General features: G+C 36.9%; 2 protein-coding genes across 17 annotated transcripts in view; one reads left to right on the top strand and one right to left on the bottom strand.

The window, feature by feature from the left end:
* Positions 1–9,618, top strand: part of LOC147759279 (tubulin polyglutamylase TTLL5-like) — a 30,113-nt gene extending 20,495 nt beyond the window's left edge. For 9 of the 16 annotated variants that reach the window (XM_086998395.1, XM_086998399.1, XM_086998398.1 and 6 more), the window contains 10 exons: positions 81–229; positions 492–868; positions 1,183–1,297; positions 1,727–1,873; positions 2,212–2,327; positions 2,655–2,875; positions 3,345–3,494; positions 4,385–4,498; positions 4,695–5,718; positions 6,189–6,935. In XM_086998395.1, coding sequence (XP_086854521.1) covers positions 81–229; positions 492–868; positions 1,183–1,297; positions 1,727–1,873; positions 2,212–2,327; positions 2,655–2,875; positions 3,345–3,494; positions 4,385–4,498; positions 4,695–5,718; positions 6,189–6,306 — 2,531 coding nt within the window. In that variant the 3' untranslated portion in view covers positions 6,307–6,935. Of the gene's footprint in view, positions 1–80; positions 230–491; positions 869–1,182; positions 1,298–1,726; positions 1,874–2,211; positions 2,328–2,654; positions 2,876–3,344; positions 3,495–4,384; positions 4,499–4,694; positions 5,719–6,188; positions 6,942–6,979; positions 7,039–7,598 lie in introns of those variants that run through there. The other 7 variants (XM_086998400.1, XM_086998401.1, XM_086998402.1 and 4 more) reach the window with 7 other exon arrangements.
* Positions 9,619–9,854: 236 nt separating this feature from the next.
* LOC147759278 (threonine aspartase 1-like) lies at positions 9,855–16,383 on the bottom strand. The gene is made up of 13 exons (XM_086998410.1): positions 16,176–16,383; positions 15,462–15,529; positions 14,906–14,974; positions 14,501–14,621; positions 14,179–14,263; positions 13,687–13,766; positions 13,356–13,459; positions 12,939–13,058; positions 12,272–12,347; positions 11,917–12,030; positions 10,805–10,891; positions 10,524–10,597; positions 9,855–10,281 (listed from the first exon to the last, which is right to left on the bottom strand). Exons 1-13 carry the CDS (start codon positions 16,216–16,218, stop codon positions 10,201–10,203), a joined length of 1,122 nt encoding a protein of 373 aa, XP_086854536.1. The 5' UTR covers positions 16,219–16,383; the 3' UTR covers positions 9,855–10,200.
* Between the last annotated feature and the right edge of the window lie 98 nt (positions 16,384–16,481).

Below are 16,481 nucleotides of genomic sequence, written 5' to 3'. Positions count from 1 at the left end.
CTTTTTTTTTTTAGGGTTGAAAGTTATATACTCCATTTTGTTGTTGCTATTGTTGTGATTATTTGGATTTGTGACTTCAGGTCCATTCAAAGGCACTCTAGTCCAGGGAGTTCCAGAGGGGGATGAGACCCCGACATCCCAATCCGCTAAGTCTGAGATGTCATCACGTCCTGGAAGCAGTGTACAGACCAATAAACCTGGAGCTAAGCAGAACACGGCACAGCAGCAGGTATAATCATAAAAGCAGCTTGGTCTTTGTAATTAATGTAGTGGACATTTAATTTTATGAATTATAAGTTGCTTTGAGTTTTTTTAAACTTTTTAGCAAAAGAATAATGAAAATAGGTTAGTTTGATTTTTTTTTTCTGAGATATGATATAGACTGCTGCACCATGTTAGTTCCAACAGATCAGAAGTAAAATAAAACATTAGTATTGAGGCTGATTGCATATATTTCTTATCTTATTGCCTTGATGAAATTTCTCTCTCAGCAGCAAGGAAAAGGTGATGAACCTAAAGTACCACCACAGCAGAAGCCACAAGTCACTTACAACTACAACCAGCCATCTACTGTCAAGAAACCCTCTCAGTCTCAGCCAGACCCCTCTGCACCCCCACCCCCCATGGTCAGACAGGAACCCCAGGGACAAGAAGCACCCCCACCCCCTGTCTCCTCCTACCAGTACAAGGCCCCGCCCACCCCCGCCCCAGCCAGTTATAACCAGCTGAACAGGCCCAGGACTACGGAGCCAGTGACCACCAGGAATAAAGTCATCACCAATTTTGAGACAGCGTCTGTTATTCAGCCAGCACCGCCACCACCAAAGTTTGACGTGGTTGGTGTGTTGGAGAAGGGAGGAAGTTTAAGGTATGAATGCAGGGGTTTGGTTTAGATACTGCACTGATTTCTAGAAGAACAGAGTTGAGACTTTAAACTAAGTAGAATATAAGTGGTGTGTTTTATTAGTTTTTGTAATAATGGTTAGGAATTTTTTTAGAAAGATAAATTTTGAGAGTGAATATAATCCCCCTTATTATTATTTAATGCCACTATTGAAACAAGATAATTAAAAAAAGATACAAGTACTTTATTGCAACCAAATGCATCACCAACTTGATGTAAATGTGGCCAAATATGTGTGAGAATACATATTTACTTTAATTCTAATTTGACTGTTTCAGTAAAGTGCAGGCGAGGTCAGCGTTTGCCACATATTTGTCCCGTGTCCAGGAGCGTCTGATGTCAGAGACAGGCAGCAGTGACAAGGGAGACAGGGAGGCAGCCAATGAGCAGATGGTGAGAATATATCCCTGATGAGATGGATGGGACCATTTTTCATTTGAAAGTTTTTTTTTGTGTATGTGTGTGTGTGTGTGTGTGTGTGTGTGTGTGTGTGTGTGTGTGTGTGTGTGTGTGTGTGAGAGAGAGAGAGAGAGAGAGAGATAAAAAACAAATTTTAAATCTAAATATGAAATGATAAAAACATTTCAGTGAAGGTAATGGGTGTGGTAGTGTTTTCTCCATCATTTGTATTTCCTGTACTTATTGAGGCTTATGTTTGAATCATTATTAACTGGTTGTGTATTATTTGATTGGAAACCACATCTACTCATAACTCAAGTTACTCTATCCAGGTATTTGTTCTTATACCACCCTTCATTAAATTGACTGTCAAAGTTTTAAGAAGTTTACTCCTAAAAGAACATTTTGTATTCACTCTCCCAGGATCTGGTGCTCCGGTTCCTGAAGAGGGCAGCCGTCAACCTTCAGCAGCCATTCAAGGTGGTCGTCCCCAGCAGGAAGTTACCCATCAATGACAGGAGACGGATTCTATCCAAGCAGCTGGGAGATTTTGTCCATGTCTACTCTAGGGTAAGTCTTAGTCTCTTCATATTATCCCCACACTTTTGTGACTTAAGTACTTGTACAGTAAAAACATTGGTGTGTAGATGTGATAAAACATTGTGTATGTATATATAACTCATGTTGCATGTATTCACACATGTATCCAGGTATGCACTGTTCAACATTTCAGTGAACTCTCCAGTGGTCAGTAACTCGTGCATTGGTACTTGAATTTTCATAATAGTAAAGTGATTTGTATGATGAACAGTGAACAGTTATCTTTTTGTAAGCTCTCATTTTAATATTTATGCTTTGTCTTGCTTGATATGAAAATTGGTTTGATACGGAGAGCCTTGATCTTGTAGGAGACGGATCAGTTGAGGCAGAGGACAAAAGTGGAAGAGAAACATCTGAAGAAAGACAAGATTGACATGAACATGGTGGATGAGGACAAGTTTGGGCAGTTTATGAATGTAGCTGGGTAAGAAAAGTGGAAATTTATGGCAAGGAATTGATACCATTACAACAGTTTATTTATTTCTCTAAGCTTGACTATTATGTTTATGCATATGAATGTATAATTAATTAGTAGCATTTTCACATTTACTTTTGTAATAAGTTTTACTTTACCTGTATCATTTTGCTTAACAGTTATTTTCTGTAGTTTTTGAGACCAGCAAAAGATCTTTAATTTAACATAACTATGTTAATCTGTTAGCTTATGGAAGATACAGATGAATCTCTATGTGTCTGTTACAACGCGTTGTTAGTGAACTAATTTGGAGTGATAATCTGTTTTTTACTTCAGTGAGAGTGAGCTGGAAGAAGTGCTGACCACTTACACCAAGATGAACAAGTCTGCCAGTATTTTCTTGGGCAGCAATTCCAAGTCCAGCTATGAAGGCCCACCGGTCACTGCTCAGGCCACTCAGTCTGATATCTCACTGACCAGGAGAAAGGAGGGGTCGGATATGGCAGGGAAGGAAACCAGGGGCATCAGGGTGCCCCAGGAGACACAGGGTAGTAATGGTAAGGGTAGAGACACAGGGTAGTAATGGTAAGGGTAGAGACACAGGGTAATACAGGGTGCCCCAGGAGACAAAGGGTAGTAATGGTAAGGGTATAGACACAGGGTAATACAGGGTGCCCCAGGAGACACAGGGTAGTAATGGTAAGGGTATAGACACAGGGTAATACAGGGTGCCCCAGGAGACACAGGGTAGTAATGGTAAGAGGACCAGTTTGACAAGTGTGCTCAGTTACCATGGTTTAAATTATACAATTGCTGCATGTCTCAGCATCTGAGGGTAATTAAACAAAATTGAAAAATAATGGGATTTTAATGATAAACTTTTGACAAGTGTCACAATTACAGTTGATAAAGACCGATTTGTTTTCTTGCAAGAGAATGGTGTTAATTAGATTTAGAATTTGGAGTAGATTTTTATCTACTCATTGATTGATTGTTTTTGAGAGAGAGTATTCTCTTTCCTCCCAGAAACTGATACTGTGCAAATACAGAGGGAACAATCTGGCACCAGACAGAACCCCCTGTCCTCCTATGCTGGTGCTGTGCCTATCTACAGTGCTAAGCTGACTAACAACAACATAAAACAGAGACCAGCATCAGCTAGTACACAGAGAAGTGGTAGGTACATGTGGCAGGGGCGGATCCAGAGATATTTCTTGACAGTCCTAAAAATTATCTTTGTTGATTCATTCTCTGTAAGTGACAGTCTTCTGGCAGAAAATAATTAGTTACTCGTTCATGTAAACTTGAAAATCTGACCGTCTTCTGGAAGACCCAGAAGACCACCTGAACCCGCCCCTGTGTAGTCAAGTGTGAGACTAACAGTAAGACCATTTTCAAGAAAAAAAGTTGGCTGAGATGATTGGATTATGTAACATATTTTAGATGTCTTGGTTTTTAAGACTGAGAGAGATAAGGTTCATCAGCTACATTGGCTTGTATGAATGATATACCTTAGATATACTTGTTAATGTGTGGTCATTTCTTTTTACAGTAAGCACATTAAGGAATGGTGTACGAAGTATGTAGTGTCTTTAACTGTGTGTGATGTTGTATTTATTACTGTTATTGATTGAGAGGGTATTTGTTTTTACTTCCCTACTACATTATTTATCTTTTTCTTTAGTATCGCATTACATTATTCTTTTCTATGTTCTTAATAAAAATACTATGAAGTAAAATAATCTAAGATAATCTCAGCTGTTCCATATTTAGACAGTTTTACTAGATTTAAGAATAGATGAAAGCATCCATAATTTAGATATTCACTTGCAGGGGTCAAAATCTTAGTAATTTTTCTGCTCATCCAAACTTTTCAATACAGCCTAACTGGAAAACCTAACTGAGTGATTCTCCACCAGTCTCCTGATTTTCTGTATCATTGTTCCTCTTGCATGCCTTCATTCAAGTTTTATTGTGAATTAAGTTAGTTTACATTGAGTAAACTTTGACCACTTGTGCACCACTTATCAATGACATAACTTGTTGTGTCTCATGGTCTATTTCAGGCATGTCTCGCACCAACTCTCGACCTGGGTCAGGACGTCCTATGTCAGCTGGCTCCAGCCGATCTCGGCCCTCATCAGCCACTGTGTATAGAGAAAGACCAGACGGAAGCTCAGGTATTATCTATATAGTATATCCTCTCATACTGAATTGTAAAGATATCTGTATTATTATGTTATGGTGGAAGATTGTTGTATTGAAAAATCTCCAGACAGCAGTTGCTGTTCTTTCATCAGATTATTTTGATGTAACATAGTAACTTTCTGAAGAAGACTAATAGAAATTCTAAGTAATGTATTTCTGTTGTTTCAGCCCCCCATCACTATACAGACTCTTACAATGAGAACACAGTGAATGAAGCTCTGCACAGGTTAGCACAGCGACAACAAGCACGCACCTACGCCCCGGGCAGCACGTCCAACTTACTGGGACCCAACGGAGCCAAGGAGCCTGTGCAGCCAAGTAGAAACCACCTGAGAACTCAGTCCCTGGATAGACCTGCCGCCATGAGGAGTCAGAGTAACACCAGTCTGTTAACACAGTCCAGCTCTGGTCACAGCTCTAGGAGTTCTAACAGTGGTCCTGTGAAACCCATCACATTCCCTAACAGTTACAACAATAGGGATTCTGGTCAGAGGTCAAAGGTCAGCCATTCTGGAGATGGAGGTCAAAATTCACAGCCTGGTTCTGGTGGAGATATGAGTCAAAGGTCACAGGGTGGTCGTCCTGGAGATGTGGGTCAAAGGTCAATAACCAGCCTTGGTAGCAATGATAGGACAAGTACAGGGAAGCCCCCAGTCAGTAGAAGTAACTATAATGACTATGTAGCTTCCTATCACTCAGAGGGGAGAGCCAGAACTTCCCTGGACCTTACAGCAAACATGGCTGGACACCACTCCCACACCAAGTCTGCACCTCCTAACAAGAGAACCCACCTGCAGTCAGCCAATGACACATTCAATAGTTTTGCCTACGAGGAAGATGGCTTTGTTTACAATGATGATGGTGACAGTGACAATGAGGCATGGTCTAATGCCTATAACCAAGTGACAGGGGTGTCACCATTGAGCTCAGGGTATGTCCCATCACGAGGTAGTACCCAGTATCAGCTGGCTCAACAACAGCAGCAGATGAAGCAACAGAAGATGATAGAGCAGAGCCGTACCATGCTGGAGCAGAGTAAAGCCAAACACCAGGCTATGATAGCACAGGCCCACGCTGCTCAGCATGCTAAGATGGCCAAGGAGCCAGAGAGTGCCATGCAGCAGTATGCACCTAAACCTCCCTCCCAACCCCCCAGTATGAGGAAACCCACCAGTAGTCACAGGCTGGCCAGGTAAGACTTCAGTCTACACAGGTTAAGGTAGCTGGTAGACTTGAGAGGGGGGGTCCTGGACAGAATACTTCTCTTCCCACTCAGTTAGTTCTTCTACAGATCTTTGGGGTTTAAAATTTGGGAGGAACTGTGTAAAAGGAACCTTTGCTGTTACTCTGAAATAAGACATACCAGTTTACTGTTCAAGTATGCTTCATTTAGAATATGTAATGTCAGTGGTTGCTTTAAGTATAAAATGCCACTTATATTTCACCATCTATCAGTTCACAAATGCAAAGCCTACATCAATTCACCATTTACTTTGCCTATAAATTCTCCAACAAGTCTGTCGCAGCACCTGTCACTCTTTGCAATGTATAGTTCACTTTTTTTACCAAAATAAAAAAAAAAGAGAAGACATTTACCAGAAAGTTACACAACCTCCTGTAGAGCACACTTAAGTTGAAATATCATGTTTCTGTTTATTACAGAGCTGTTTTACCAGAGGACAATGTCTCTGATTGTCATTTCTACAGCAGTATCAAATATGATAGTGCTACTGGCACCGTCAAACATAGTTTATCTGGCAGTAGTTTAGGTATTTCTTAGAGTTCTGGCACACACTCATGGTGCCAGTAGGGTGGAGTGTGCTTGTTTGACACAGGGGAGCGTTTTTGCAGTTGGATTTGAAGTAATAGCATGAGATTTCTGAGTATTTCATTTGCATGCATTTTCCACTTACACAGTTACATTGGGAAATGATAGTTTAACCGAGAAAAGATGGACTCAAGATGCCTCATCACTGGTAGGAAGGGCTGTAGATTTGATTGTGCACTTGATTGAAATGGTGCAATGTTGTAGAGTTTGTTTCTGAAAGTATGATTTACATCAGAGTTAACATTACATGAAATTGCCACACTCAATTTTACCATCTGCAGATGTTGCATATAATACATGTGCCTCAGCAATTCAATATTATAGCAATAAATACTGGTGCTGGCAGTGAGAGATCAAGTCTGAATTTTGATTGGAAATCAAAGACAAATTTCTCTGTTGAAAATTTTTAATTCTGTTTAATTGCAGGACATATAGTATAAACATTGGTGAATAACCTGCATGCAAAATTATGTACCACATAGTATTCTGTTATAAGAGGAAGAGGAGATATAATATTTTGATAAAACGTCTGCCAGAACCAGTGCTTTCACTTTAGGACTTAGTCCTAGCCTCACTTGCTATTTCACTGCATAGCTGCACTTGCCTGTGTTTTCTTCTTTTCAAGTCTAACCCAAGTCACCAGTTGAAGATGTAGTCACAGTTAGCTGAGGTAGGTGCTGGTAGGTACACAGATATATTGACATAGAGCACACACGCAGAGTGTGTAAACTAAGAACTCTAGAAAATATACATTAGCTTAACCAGTTTAACTGTAAGCTTTACAGTGGTCTTTTTTTATCTCCCAAGTTTTGTTTTGTAGAAGGAATGAATTCTAATGTATTAATATCACTGTAACTTTCATTTTTGTATCTAAAACTGTTTTAATTTTTAAATTTTGTTGCAAGTATATCCAATTTACGTTGTGCTGACATGGTTTGTTTGGAGATAGGTATTAATTTATTAGTTTTGGTTTGTTTGATTTTGTGCTGAAGAATTTTTTCCAAAAAGGGAATTTATTATTTTGTTGATACAGTTTAAATTATTTTGCAGGATTTTGCTATAAAATGTATAGTGCTTAATTGATGATGTCATAAGTTTTCATACACTGTAAATGTATCAAAATTTGGTGATGCACATTTTAAAATTGGTTTTATTTTTAAGACAAAGCTTTCAGTTTGAAAGGTTTAATAGGCTCCTATGAGTGCAAGTTTGGTGGGTAATTCTGTCTTCTGCTCTGTTTCCAGGCCACTGAGCTGTCCAGTGGTGTACAAGATGAAGATGAGGACCCCATGGTGGACATCATCCTCCCCCTAAATACTGGAGGTCAGAGGTCAACAGCAGCCTCAGCTCTTACTGGACAGTCAAAAGCTTGGTGATTGGTGGAGGTCAGAGGTCAAATGAAAAGGGGCCTGAAGGTTGATGGAGGTCAGAGGTCAACAGCAGCCTCAGTTCTGAGAAGGGAGAAGTTTTATTATCACGGTGAAATAATAAACTAAGCTGGACAGTGTCACAATATGGTTTTATGAGCTTCATTTTTTTGCACCACATCTACCATCACGACAATCAATATATTGCTTGTGACTCCATTTCTTATTCACCAAATATGTTCCATCAGTCAAGTATGCACCAAGAAGTTATTTATCATTATGCATTGTTATATAAGTTGCTGGGAGGATATTTTATGTGCCTGTGATACAAAGATTAGAATGTAAAAGATGAATGGTTGTGACTTGTTGTGAAAATTTTAAGGCGGGGAATTTTGTTTTTGTTGCTGTTGATGTTAATTATGTTTTAAAAAGTTTTATTCCAGTCCAGGCCTATAAATTTTGATATAGAGTGCATATATGTGAATTTACTTGGGTTACAATTACAGCTGCATTAAAATGCATAAACCTTTTCTCAAAAGAATTTTGAAGGTTTTCTGTATTTATGCACCTTTGGACAAGTTTTATTTTTATTTTTTACATATAGATGTTCATTTGAATCATGTTCAGATTTATCAGTCCTAAGGCTTTTTATTTTTATATAAATGCTTAAGAATTAAATAACTTACACTTTATGAAAGACATTAGATATGATTACTTTTATATCAAATATATCCAGTGTATGGAAAAAGGACCTGGCACTTTTTGAATGTGTTTAATCTGTCATTGAATTCATTTAGATGTGTTTATTGTAATTCCATATATTTCATCAATTCCTTGTTGAATGCAGACCACATGAATTCACATAATCTGCATTCAACACCATTTATCAATGGAGAAAATGTTTTTAAGATAATATAATCAGCTGACCATAAGTTAGCAGTTTGATTGCAATTTCATTGCTGTTAAGCTGTCCATTTTTAGAAATTAGCCCTAAAATGGTTAAAAAATAGCTGAATGTGGCTTAGAATTGTATCCTGATAAGACAGCGTACTTACCAGTAAAACATTAACATTGTGAAAAAGACTAATGTTACTGGTAGCAGGGACACCATTGTGAGCCAAGTTTTATTTGGCCAAAAGCACCTGTAGCTGACAACACATGACCTTTGTGGATTTAAAAAGGGATTTTACAGAAGATTGGAGATGAACTGATTTATGTACAAATATATATAAACTGTGGTTGAATTGGAGTAAGGGACTGGACCTTGAAGGGCTGTTATAATGCCACATGAAGATTATATTTGCATGCAGTTTTTGTAATCACTGATGCAGGTACCACTAACAGGGTAAAGTAGTTTATTTCTTAGCAAATCAAGTGTTCCCTTAGCAACAGTAGAAGGGATGCACATATATTTTCCTGCAAATTGAACACTAGGATTTTCATTGGTCAGGGAAAAGTTCATCGAAACCAGTTTTGTTTCATATTGAAATTAAATTGTTAACCAGCCATTTAACAGCTTAGTTCTTCATGTTATTACTGTAATTTATAACTGTTTTATAGTTCTACAGTCACTTTGCTGCAGAAGAGTATATTATGATTAGTTATCAAAAATATTTAATCTGTCTTGAGGACAGAATCCCTGTCTTCTTTGAACAATGTGGTCACCGTTTCAAAGGTCAGATTATGAAGACGTGTAGGTACCTCACTAAATACCTGATTGAGTATCTCATTGTCTTGAATATTTAATTATTATTATTTGACTATTTTCAGCTTTTCTTGTGAATCACACTACTTCCTTTTAGGAATACATATCTATTTCCATTAAAAACATCAAGTTTATTATATTATTTTTGCAAAATAAATGTTTTTAAAAGAAAGCCAAAGTAAGGCTTGGTGATCTGTTTGTTTAAGTTTTTGTCACATAACTGGAATTGAAAAAACTCGGATAAGAAATAGTTTCTTTTAGTGTAGGATCTAAGAGTCATCAATGTTAGATTTTAAGGGGAAAAAATACAATGAATACATAAATAATATTGGTCTCATATATCCTTTAACACCGAGACACTACTATTTTAATATCATTAATGCATTATAGATTTTTAAGTGATCATGCAGAAAGAAACAAGCTGCCGATAGAGAAAAAAATAACTTCAGCTTTAATGAATTAAACACTATTCAAAAGGTAGTCTTGAGAATGGTTTGGATAATGAGTTCTTTGCCATCTTCTTCTCCCTGTCTTTTAGCTGTGTTGGCATTAATATATTGTTCAATGCTAGCAATACTTTCAGCTCTCTTGTATCAGTGTTGCTCTCAAAGTTGCTTTTGCCTCTGCTGCAACAACACTGAATATTACACTTTTCTTCCTAGCTACTAACATTCACATAGAAGTCAAAGTATTATTTACCATGCACAATCTGGCCTGACCAAATATTCATAGACTCAGATTTCACTGCCTTTTAATTTCTCCATTGTGGTCCTGCTACCTGAGATGAAAGTATTTTCCCATTACAGAGGTTGTTTGTCCTACGGTAGAGGTGGACGGCATACGGCTGATATGTACCTGGAGAGGACAGGGAGTGTTTTGAAACAATAGTCTTGTGACAACAAAAATATTAGAAAATTAAACATAAGCAAAAACTTGCAAAGTATCTGTTTCCATCAACAGAATTTTAAATTGATTATTATTTGAAAACAGTTCAATTTGACTTCAAAGTAACACCAAAAATTCAATACAAACGTCGTGAAAAAAAATACTATTACATTTACAGATTCATTTCATGGATCCACACATTCAAAATTTACCTTTGGTTTATGATCCCCTGTCTTCATGTAACCTATACACATACTTTCTGTAGTGTGGGCCCAAACTAGTTCAACTGTAATGTCAATATCAAGATATTAAACTTATTTTAACATCTCTATAAAACTGTTTTCTCTTCTTTGTACAACTCTGGCTACTGGTCACACTGAAGACTTGGTGATTTCAAATATAAGAATCTGGTTTTAATGTGGTATTAAAAGGAAGCCATGTTCTTACTAAATTAAATCAAAAGTTGAGTAGAGGGAAGACAGGACAGACTCACCTTCTCTTCTTTCTGCTGCACTACTTGAGTATTTTAAAACTATTGCACCACCATATTTAGCTAGCTGGTCTGATAACATATCAGATTCTGTAAAAAAGAGAAAAGCCATTGTACTGAGATAAAAAGACCAATCAGCTTACCACATAAAGCTATAAGAATAGGTCCTGAATATATTCCTGAATAGCCATGGCTAAAGGGACCTGTAGCAATAGCCATGGCTAAAGGGGCATGTAGCAATAGCCATGGCTAAAGGGGCATAAAGCAATAGCCATGGCTAAAGGGGCTTGTAGCAATAGCCATGGGTAAAGGGGCCTGTAGCAATAGCCATAGCTAAGGGGGCCTGAAGCAATAGTCATGGATAAAGGAGGCTGTAGCAATAGCCATGGTTAAAGGGGGCTGTAGCAATAGCCATGGTTAAAGGGGCATGTAGCAATAGTCATGGTTAAAGGGGCCTAAAGCAATAGTCATGGCTAAAGGAGGCTGTAGCAATAGTCATGGCTAAAGGGGGCTGTAGCAATAGCCATGGCTAAAGGAGGCTGTAGCAATAGTCATGGATAAAGGGGGCTGTAGCAATAGCCATGGTTAAAGGGGCATGTAGCAATAGCCATGGCTAAAGGGGCTTGTAGCAATAGCCATGGCTAAAGGGGATTGTAGCAATAGCCATGGCTAAAGGAGGCTGTAGCAATAGCCATGGTTAAAGGGGCCTGTAGCAATAGCCATAGCTAAGGGGGCCTGAAGCAATAGTCATGGATAAAGGGGGCTGTAGCAATAGCCATGGCTAAAGGAGGCTGTAGCAATAGTCATGGCTAAAGGGGGCTGTAGCAATAGCCAGAAGGTTCATTGCTCCAAAGATTTGTTGGTCTAATTAATGCATGACTTACGTGTGTAGTTATTGGTAAAGCAACATGGCAACAAAACTTTGGACTACCAGGACGCTCTTGCTAAAAGAAAGAGGAACCCCTTCCACTGAATTTTACCCCCTTCAGAACATTTCATATGAAACCCAGCAACCATTCACCCAATCTTTTATACAGTAAAAATGCAGAAAAATGTTCTTGCATACATACGTAGGTCATATAATGGCTGTGATTGTGAAATGTAAAACTGAATACCTATAAACTGCCTGGAGAACACATCTGTCACAGCCTGTGAAATGTCGTCTGCTCCCCTGACCTCAAGGGCACACTCCCTGGCCAGCTGGGTGTAGATGAGGTGCTCTCCACAGCCTGAAAGACACCCAAAACTGGCTTAATAAAGTGAGGGTGAGGGACTTGTGTCATTGTTCCATAGAGCAATGATCACAGGAAAAAATTTTTTGCATGTTTTTAAAAAAATGGAGCAAAGAAACATTTTGTTAAAAGTCATTCAGCTGCCAATATTTATTTGAAAGACAAAAGCACAAATCATTATAATCAAAAACTGTAAGTACTTTTAAGTATATATTTTTGCCTTTAAAGACCTATTTACCTGAAGTACTGACTGCCACGCCAGGTGTGACACCTTTCATATTATCTGCCCAGCACCCACAACCAAACACTGCTGCCTTATTGGGAAACAGAACATAGACAATTCAGTTTCTAAATCAAATGAGATACATTTGTAAACAAAACCATTATCATCATCATCATACAAGGGGCAGTGACAAATATGCATACTTGCCGTGTTCATTTTCAATAACACTTACAACAATTACTTAAAGATGCATATGAACTCAATTTTTGGCTACAAAAGTCGATCAAATGTCAACACATTTTTTCAAATAGTATCACTTAAAGAAATACCGAAAGATATTGTTTCATATTAGCCAAAAAAGGATATTTGAACAAATTTTTCTGTTTGCTTGCAGTGCTGCATATAAACTGGGCAAACAAAGAAGGTCAGATAATTAAGTAGGTCAAATTTACAGCCAAGAATTTTTAATAAAGAAGTGTCAGTTTTCAACTCTTTTATTTGAGTTGTATAAGAAACTAGTAGAAGTGGTTTATATGTGTTACTGGGAATCCAAGCTCCATGGATGCCCAGTTCATATGTACCTTTAAGAAAGCAATGTTTACAATGGTTTTGCAACTTTATATCAATTTGAACATAGGATAATATTGTAGAATATTAATTTGATATTTCAGTGTTAACATACCTGTCCCACCCTGCCTGGACATTTCAATGCTATTCCTCCACTAGACACGGCAGCCGCTATATTTCCTTGGCAGTCGAGGCACACAGCCCCCACCGTGTCTAACAATGTACTCTCATCTTCCTTGAAGTAAAAAGAATTACATTATCTCAAAGATGATATATTAATTAACTTTAAAATAATTGCTGCATATTAGATATTTAGAACAGAGACTGCCTATTAAGGAAGATCTTATCCACTCTAGTGAAATCCCCTAAATTATTACATTATTTTACACATCTAAATAAGAAGAAAGGGAATATATTGTAAATATATACGTAAATGCAAAACAAAAAATGTTTATGTTGACATAAAATCTTATAATGAATTCCAAGTAAACTGTCAATATCACTCTCAATGTCAGTCATAACTGGATATTACCTCCACCATCTTGACATCTTTCTTTATTTTCTTGGGCTCCGCCAGTCCCATTTCTGCCCTGTCCAGTCTCCGCTGGTAGTCTCTGTATGAACGCAGAGAGGAGTCTGGACATAAATAATCAAGATATCTAGCACTTAGTAAATCAAAGGAAAGGATAATTAGAGGCAAAAAAAATTACACTAATGAAGACATCCAGGTAAAACATTTCTTTATTTTTACATGGTAATTTCAGTCAATTTTCCAAGTATAGGTAAACATGCCTAAATATGGACAAAACTGTGGCTTAGTGAACAACTTTTTTTGTAAACCAGCCCCTAGCTGCCATCCTGACCTGTGATGAGGTCCTTCTTCTCTACCACTTCTATATTGTGTTCAACAGCCCATGCCACAGCTCCTCTGCCAACAAGAAAACTGAAATATAAACTGTAATAATTATCAAACCTGCATTGCTAAATAACAAGACCTAATATTAATATAAACTGTAATAATTATCAAACCTTTATTGCTTCATTACAAGACCTAATATTTATATAAACTGTACTAATTATCAAACCTGCAATGCTTAATTACAAGATCTGATATTTATCTTTATACAAAACTGTAGCACACAGTCAGTAAAGGATTTATAAGAAATCAGGAAAATTGATAAATTTACTGCTCCACTGTAAATAAAACTATCAAAGAAATGATATAGATTGAAAGCACACCAATCTACATCATTTTTTTGATTTTGCCTTTGAAACACTAAAAGATAAATCAAATTTAAGCAAAATGTTCTATTTTGATAATTTTTTTAATATAATTATTTTAATATCCATCTCACCACGGTGGCACCCTGCCAAGAGATAAATATCCCTTCTTCTGTTCTGTCAACAAACAGCTTGCAAGCTTCACAGGATTCTTAATACCTATAAAAGAAGACATATTACATTCATATTGCATGCACTCATGACTGAGACAAAACTATAAAGCTGACACTGACGTATACACTTAATATATATGCTGTAAACTTTACTTGAATAATAACACTTTGATAATATACAAAGAAATGACATTTATTTGACCCCCCCCCCCCCCCCACCAGTTTATCATTAGTGTTACTGTTAACAGGACAAAAATCAATAGTGATCATAATGTGAGCATACCCTCCACGGCCCCTACAGCCCCAAACTTTAGAGAAGCGCCATCCATAACACTTGCATCACACTCCACAGTGCCATCTAGTGTCAGATTAGAACCAATCCCAGCGTTGGTACACGCACTGTTCTGGAACACAAATTAACACATCAATCATGGCAGCTACATGTACTCATATCTATCTTTTTATCTTATCTAAATTGTGCAGAAAAATAAAATATTAAACTTTAAAATGAAGTGTCCCAATTTGCATCAAATGGTATTACATTGTATTTATTCATCTTACCTTTTTTTGATAACTTTTATTCTTAAAACATCTCGTTATACTTGTATAAGACAATGATGTTTTTATCCTAAGTTTCTACCAGTGAAGAAATTTTACTTATATTTTTATCTCAAATGTCACCACTTACTTCTAGTTGAGTCACTGCTATTACAACAGCGTCAAGAGCACATTTCTTGTCATGTAGAGCTTCTGCTGCCTAAACAGACATAAAATGCTCAATGGGTGCAACACAGGTTGTTCAGTCTTTAAAGATAATTTATCCAAAGTTTCACTGGTCTTAAAGGTCATGAAAACATCTCTAAATCATCACCACCAGCAGCCAGAGAGTGCCAATATTTTGCTTCTTTTCTGGTAAAATTTGCTTTTCAAAAATGAAACCATTAAACCTCTAAATAAACACATAAAACAGTTTCAAACCATACAATTTTTTAGTTTGGACCATAAAACACTTGAACACTAAAACCCACACACAAATGATCTATCTGTGATTTAGGCCTGCATCAATTATATACCTATTCACAGAGTTTTCACAATGTGTTCAATTGAAAGAATTTTACATGTACAGGTGAAAAATAATCATTTCACTTGGAAAAGAGAAATTTAGTTATGCACTATCCTTTATCATGATCAAAACATATATTACAGGAGCTACTATAAATGCCCTGGCTGGCTTAATTAATTACCTTTTTGCATGCAAGCTGACAGACTTCTGAATACAGCTGTGTTTTGTTTGGTGAGTGAAACCCTGCTCCTAAATGTAAACATATCAAATGATGCCAAATGAACCATATTGTAAATTACAAACCAAAATTAATCGACTAGCAAGTGTACACAGTAATACATATACCAGTACACTGTACTACCAATATTTCTGTTTTTACCATTTTACTTAAACAAAATTTTAAGTGTAAATTAAGCGTAATCAAGGACTCAGAACAAATATGTGGATGATCTTTTCACACAATGATCTGCATTTAATTTTGTTGTTGTACAGCCAATTCTACAAAACTAGAATATTAAGAATACTAGCTTGTAATGCTAAAGTAAAAATACATGTAGGTGTAAATACATTTATGTGTAAATATTTTAATCATTAAACTAGAATAATAATAATACTAGTATTGCTAATGCTAAAGTAAAAATACATGTACGTGTATGTGTAAATATTTTAATTATTAAAATAAACAAAATGCAAATACCGCAAAATCACAGGATCGGCCAGTTGGGCAATTTAATTTTTCCACTCAATGAATACTGTAATATTACCACTGTACAACAGCTACATTTAACCACTCGTTCCTACTATTAGTATTATAAATGTTGATACACTGCACTGAGAGCTACATGTCGGACAGTGAAAAGACGCAACAGAACTGAAAATTCTGTCCATCAAATACCTGCATGCACTGCAACAAAACCTTCTATACCATCATCAGCCATTACCCAGATAATTATATTTATGAATGGGAACGATTGTTATGACAAAAAGGGCAATAATGTACTATTTTCAGTACAAAAACATTAAGAGATTGAAGTATGCATGATCACGTCGTGAAAGTAGCAGCGTGAAAGTGGAAATTAGGTTATGACCGCTTAAAACATCTTCCGTTTTTATCGTGTTTTACATACTTATTTTAATCAGTCATTCATTTAAACATAAAAATTTGCATTTAAAATTCAACAAAAATAAATACGACCTATAT

This window comes from Lingula anatina, unplaced genomic scaffold, assembly GCF_051362555.1.
Source record: "Lingula anatina isolate TDL-2025a unplaced genomic scaffold, LinAna3.0 unanchor82, whole genome shotgun sequence".
NCBI lineage: Eukaryota > Metazoa > Brachiopoda > Lingulata > Lingulida > Lingulidae > Lingula > Lingula anatina.
The sequence above is the reverse complement of the archived record's forward strand: the minus strand, read 5'-3'. Positions and strand labels throughout refer to the sequence as shown.

Bases quoted from the DNA above. Each gene is read 5' to 3' on its own strand.
- LOC147759278 (XM_086998410.1), bottom strand. From the start codon at position 16,218: ATGGCTGATGATGGTATAGAAGGTTTTGTTGCAGTGCATGCAG. The intron at 14,975-15,461 runs GTAATTAATTAA...ATGTCTGTTTAG, and splicing joins GTCAGCTTGCATGCAAAAAG to GCAGCAGAAGCTCTACATGA. The intron at 13,460-13,686 runs GTCAGGATGGCA...ATTTATGTCCAG, and splicing joins GAAGAAGGACCTCATCACAG to ACTCCTCTCTGCGTTCATAC.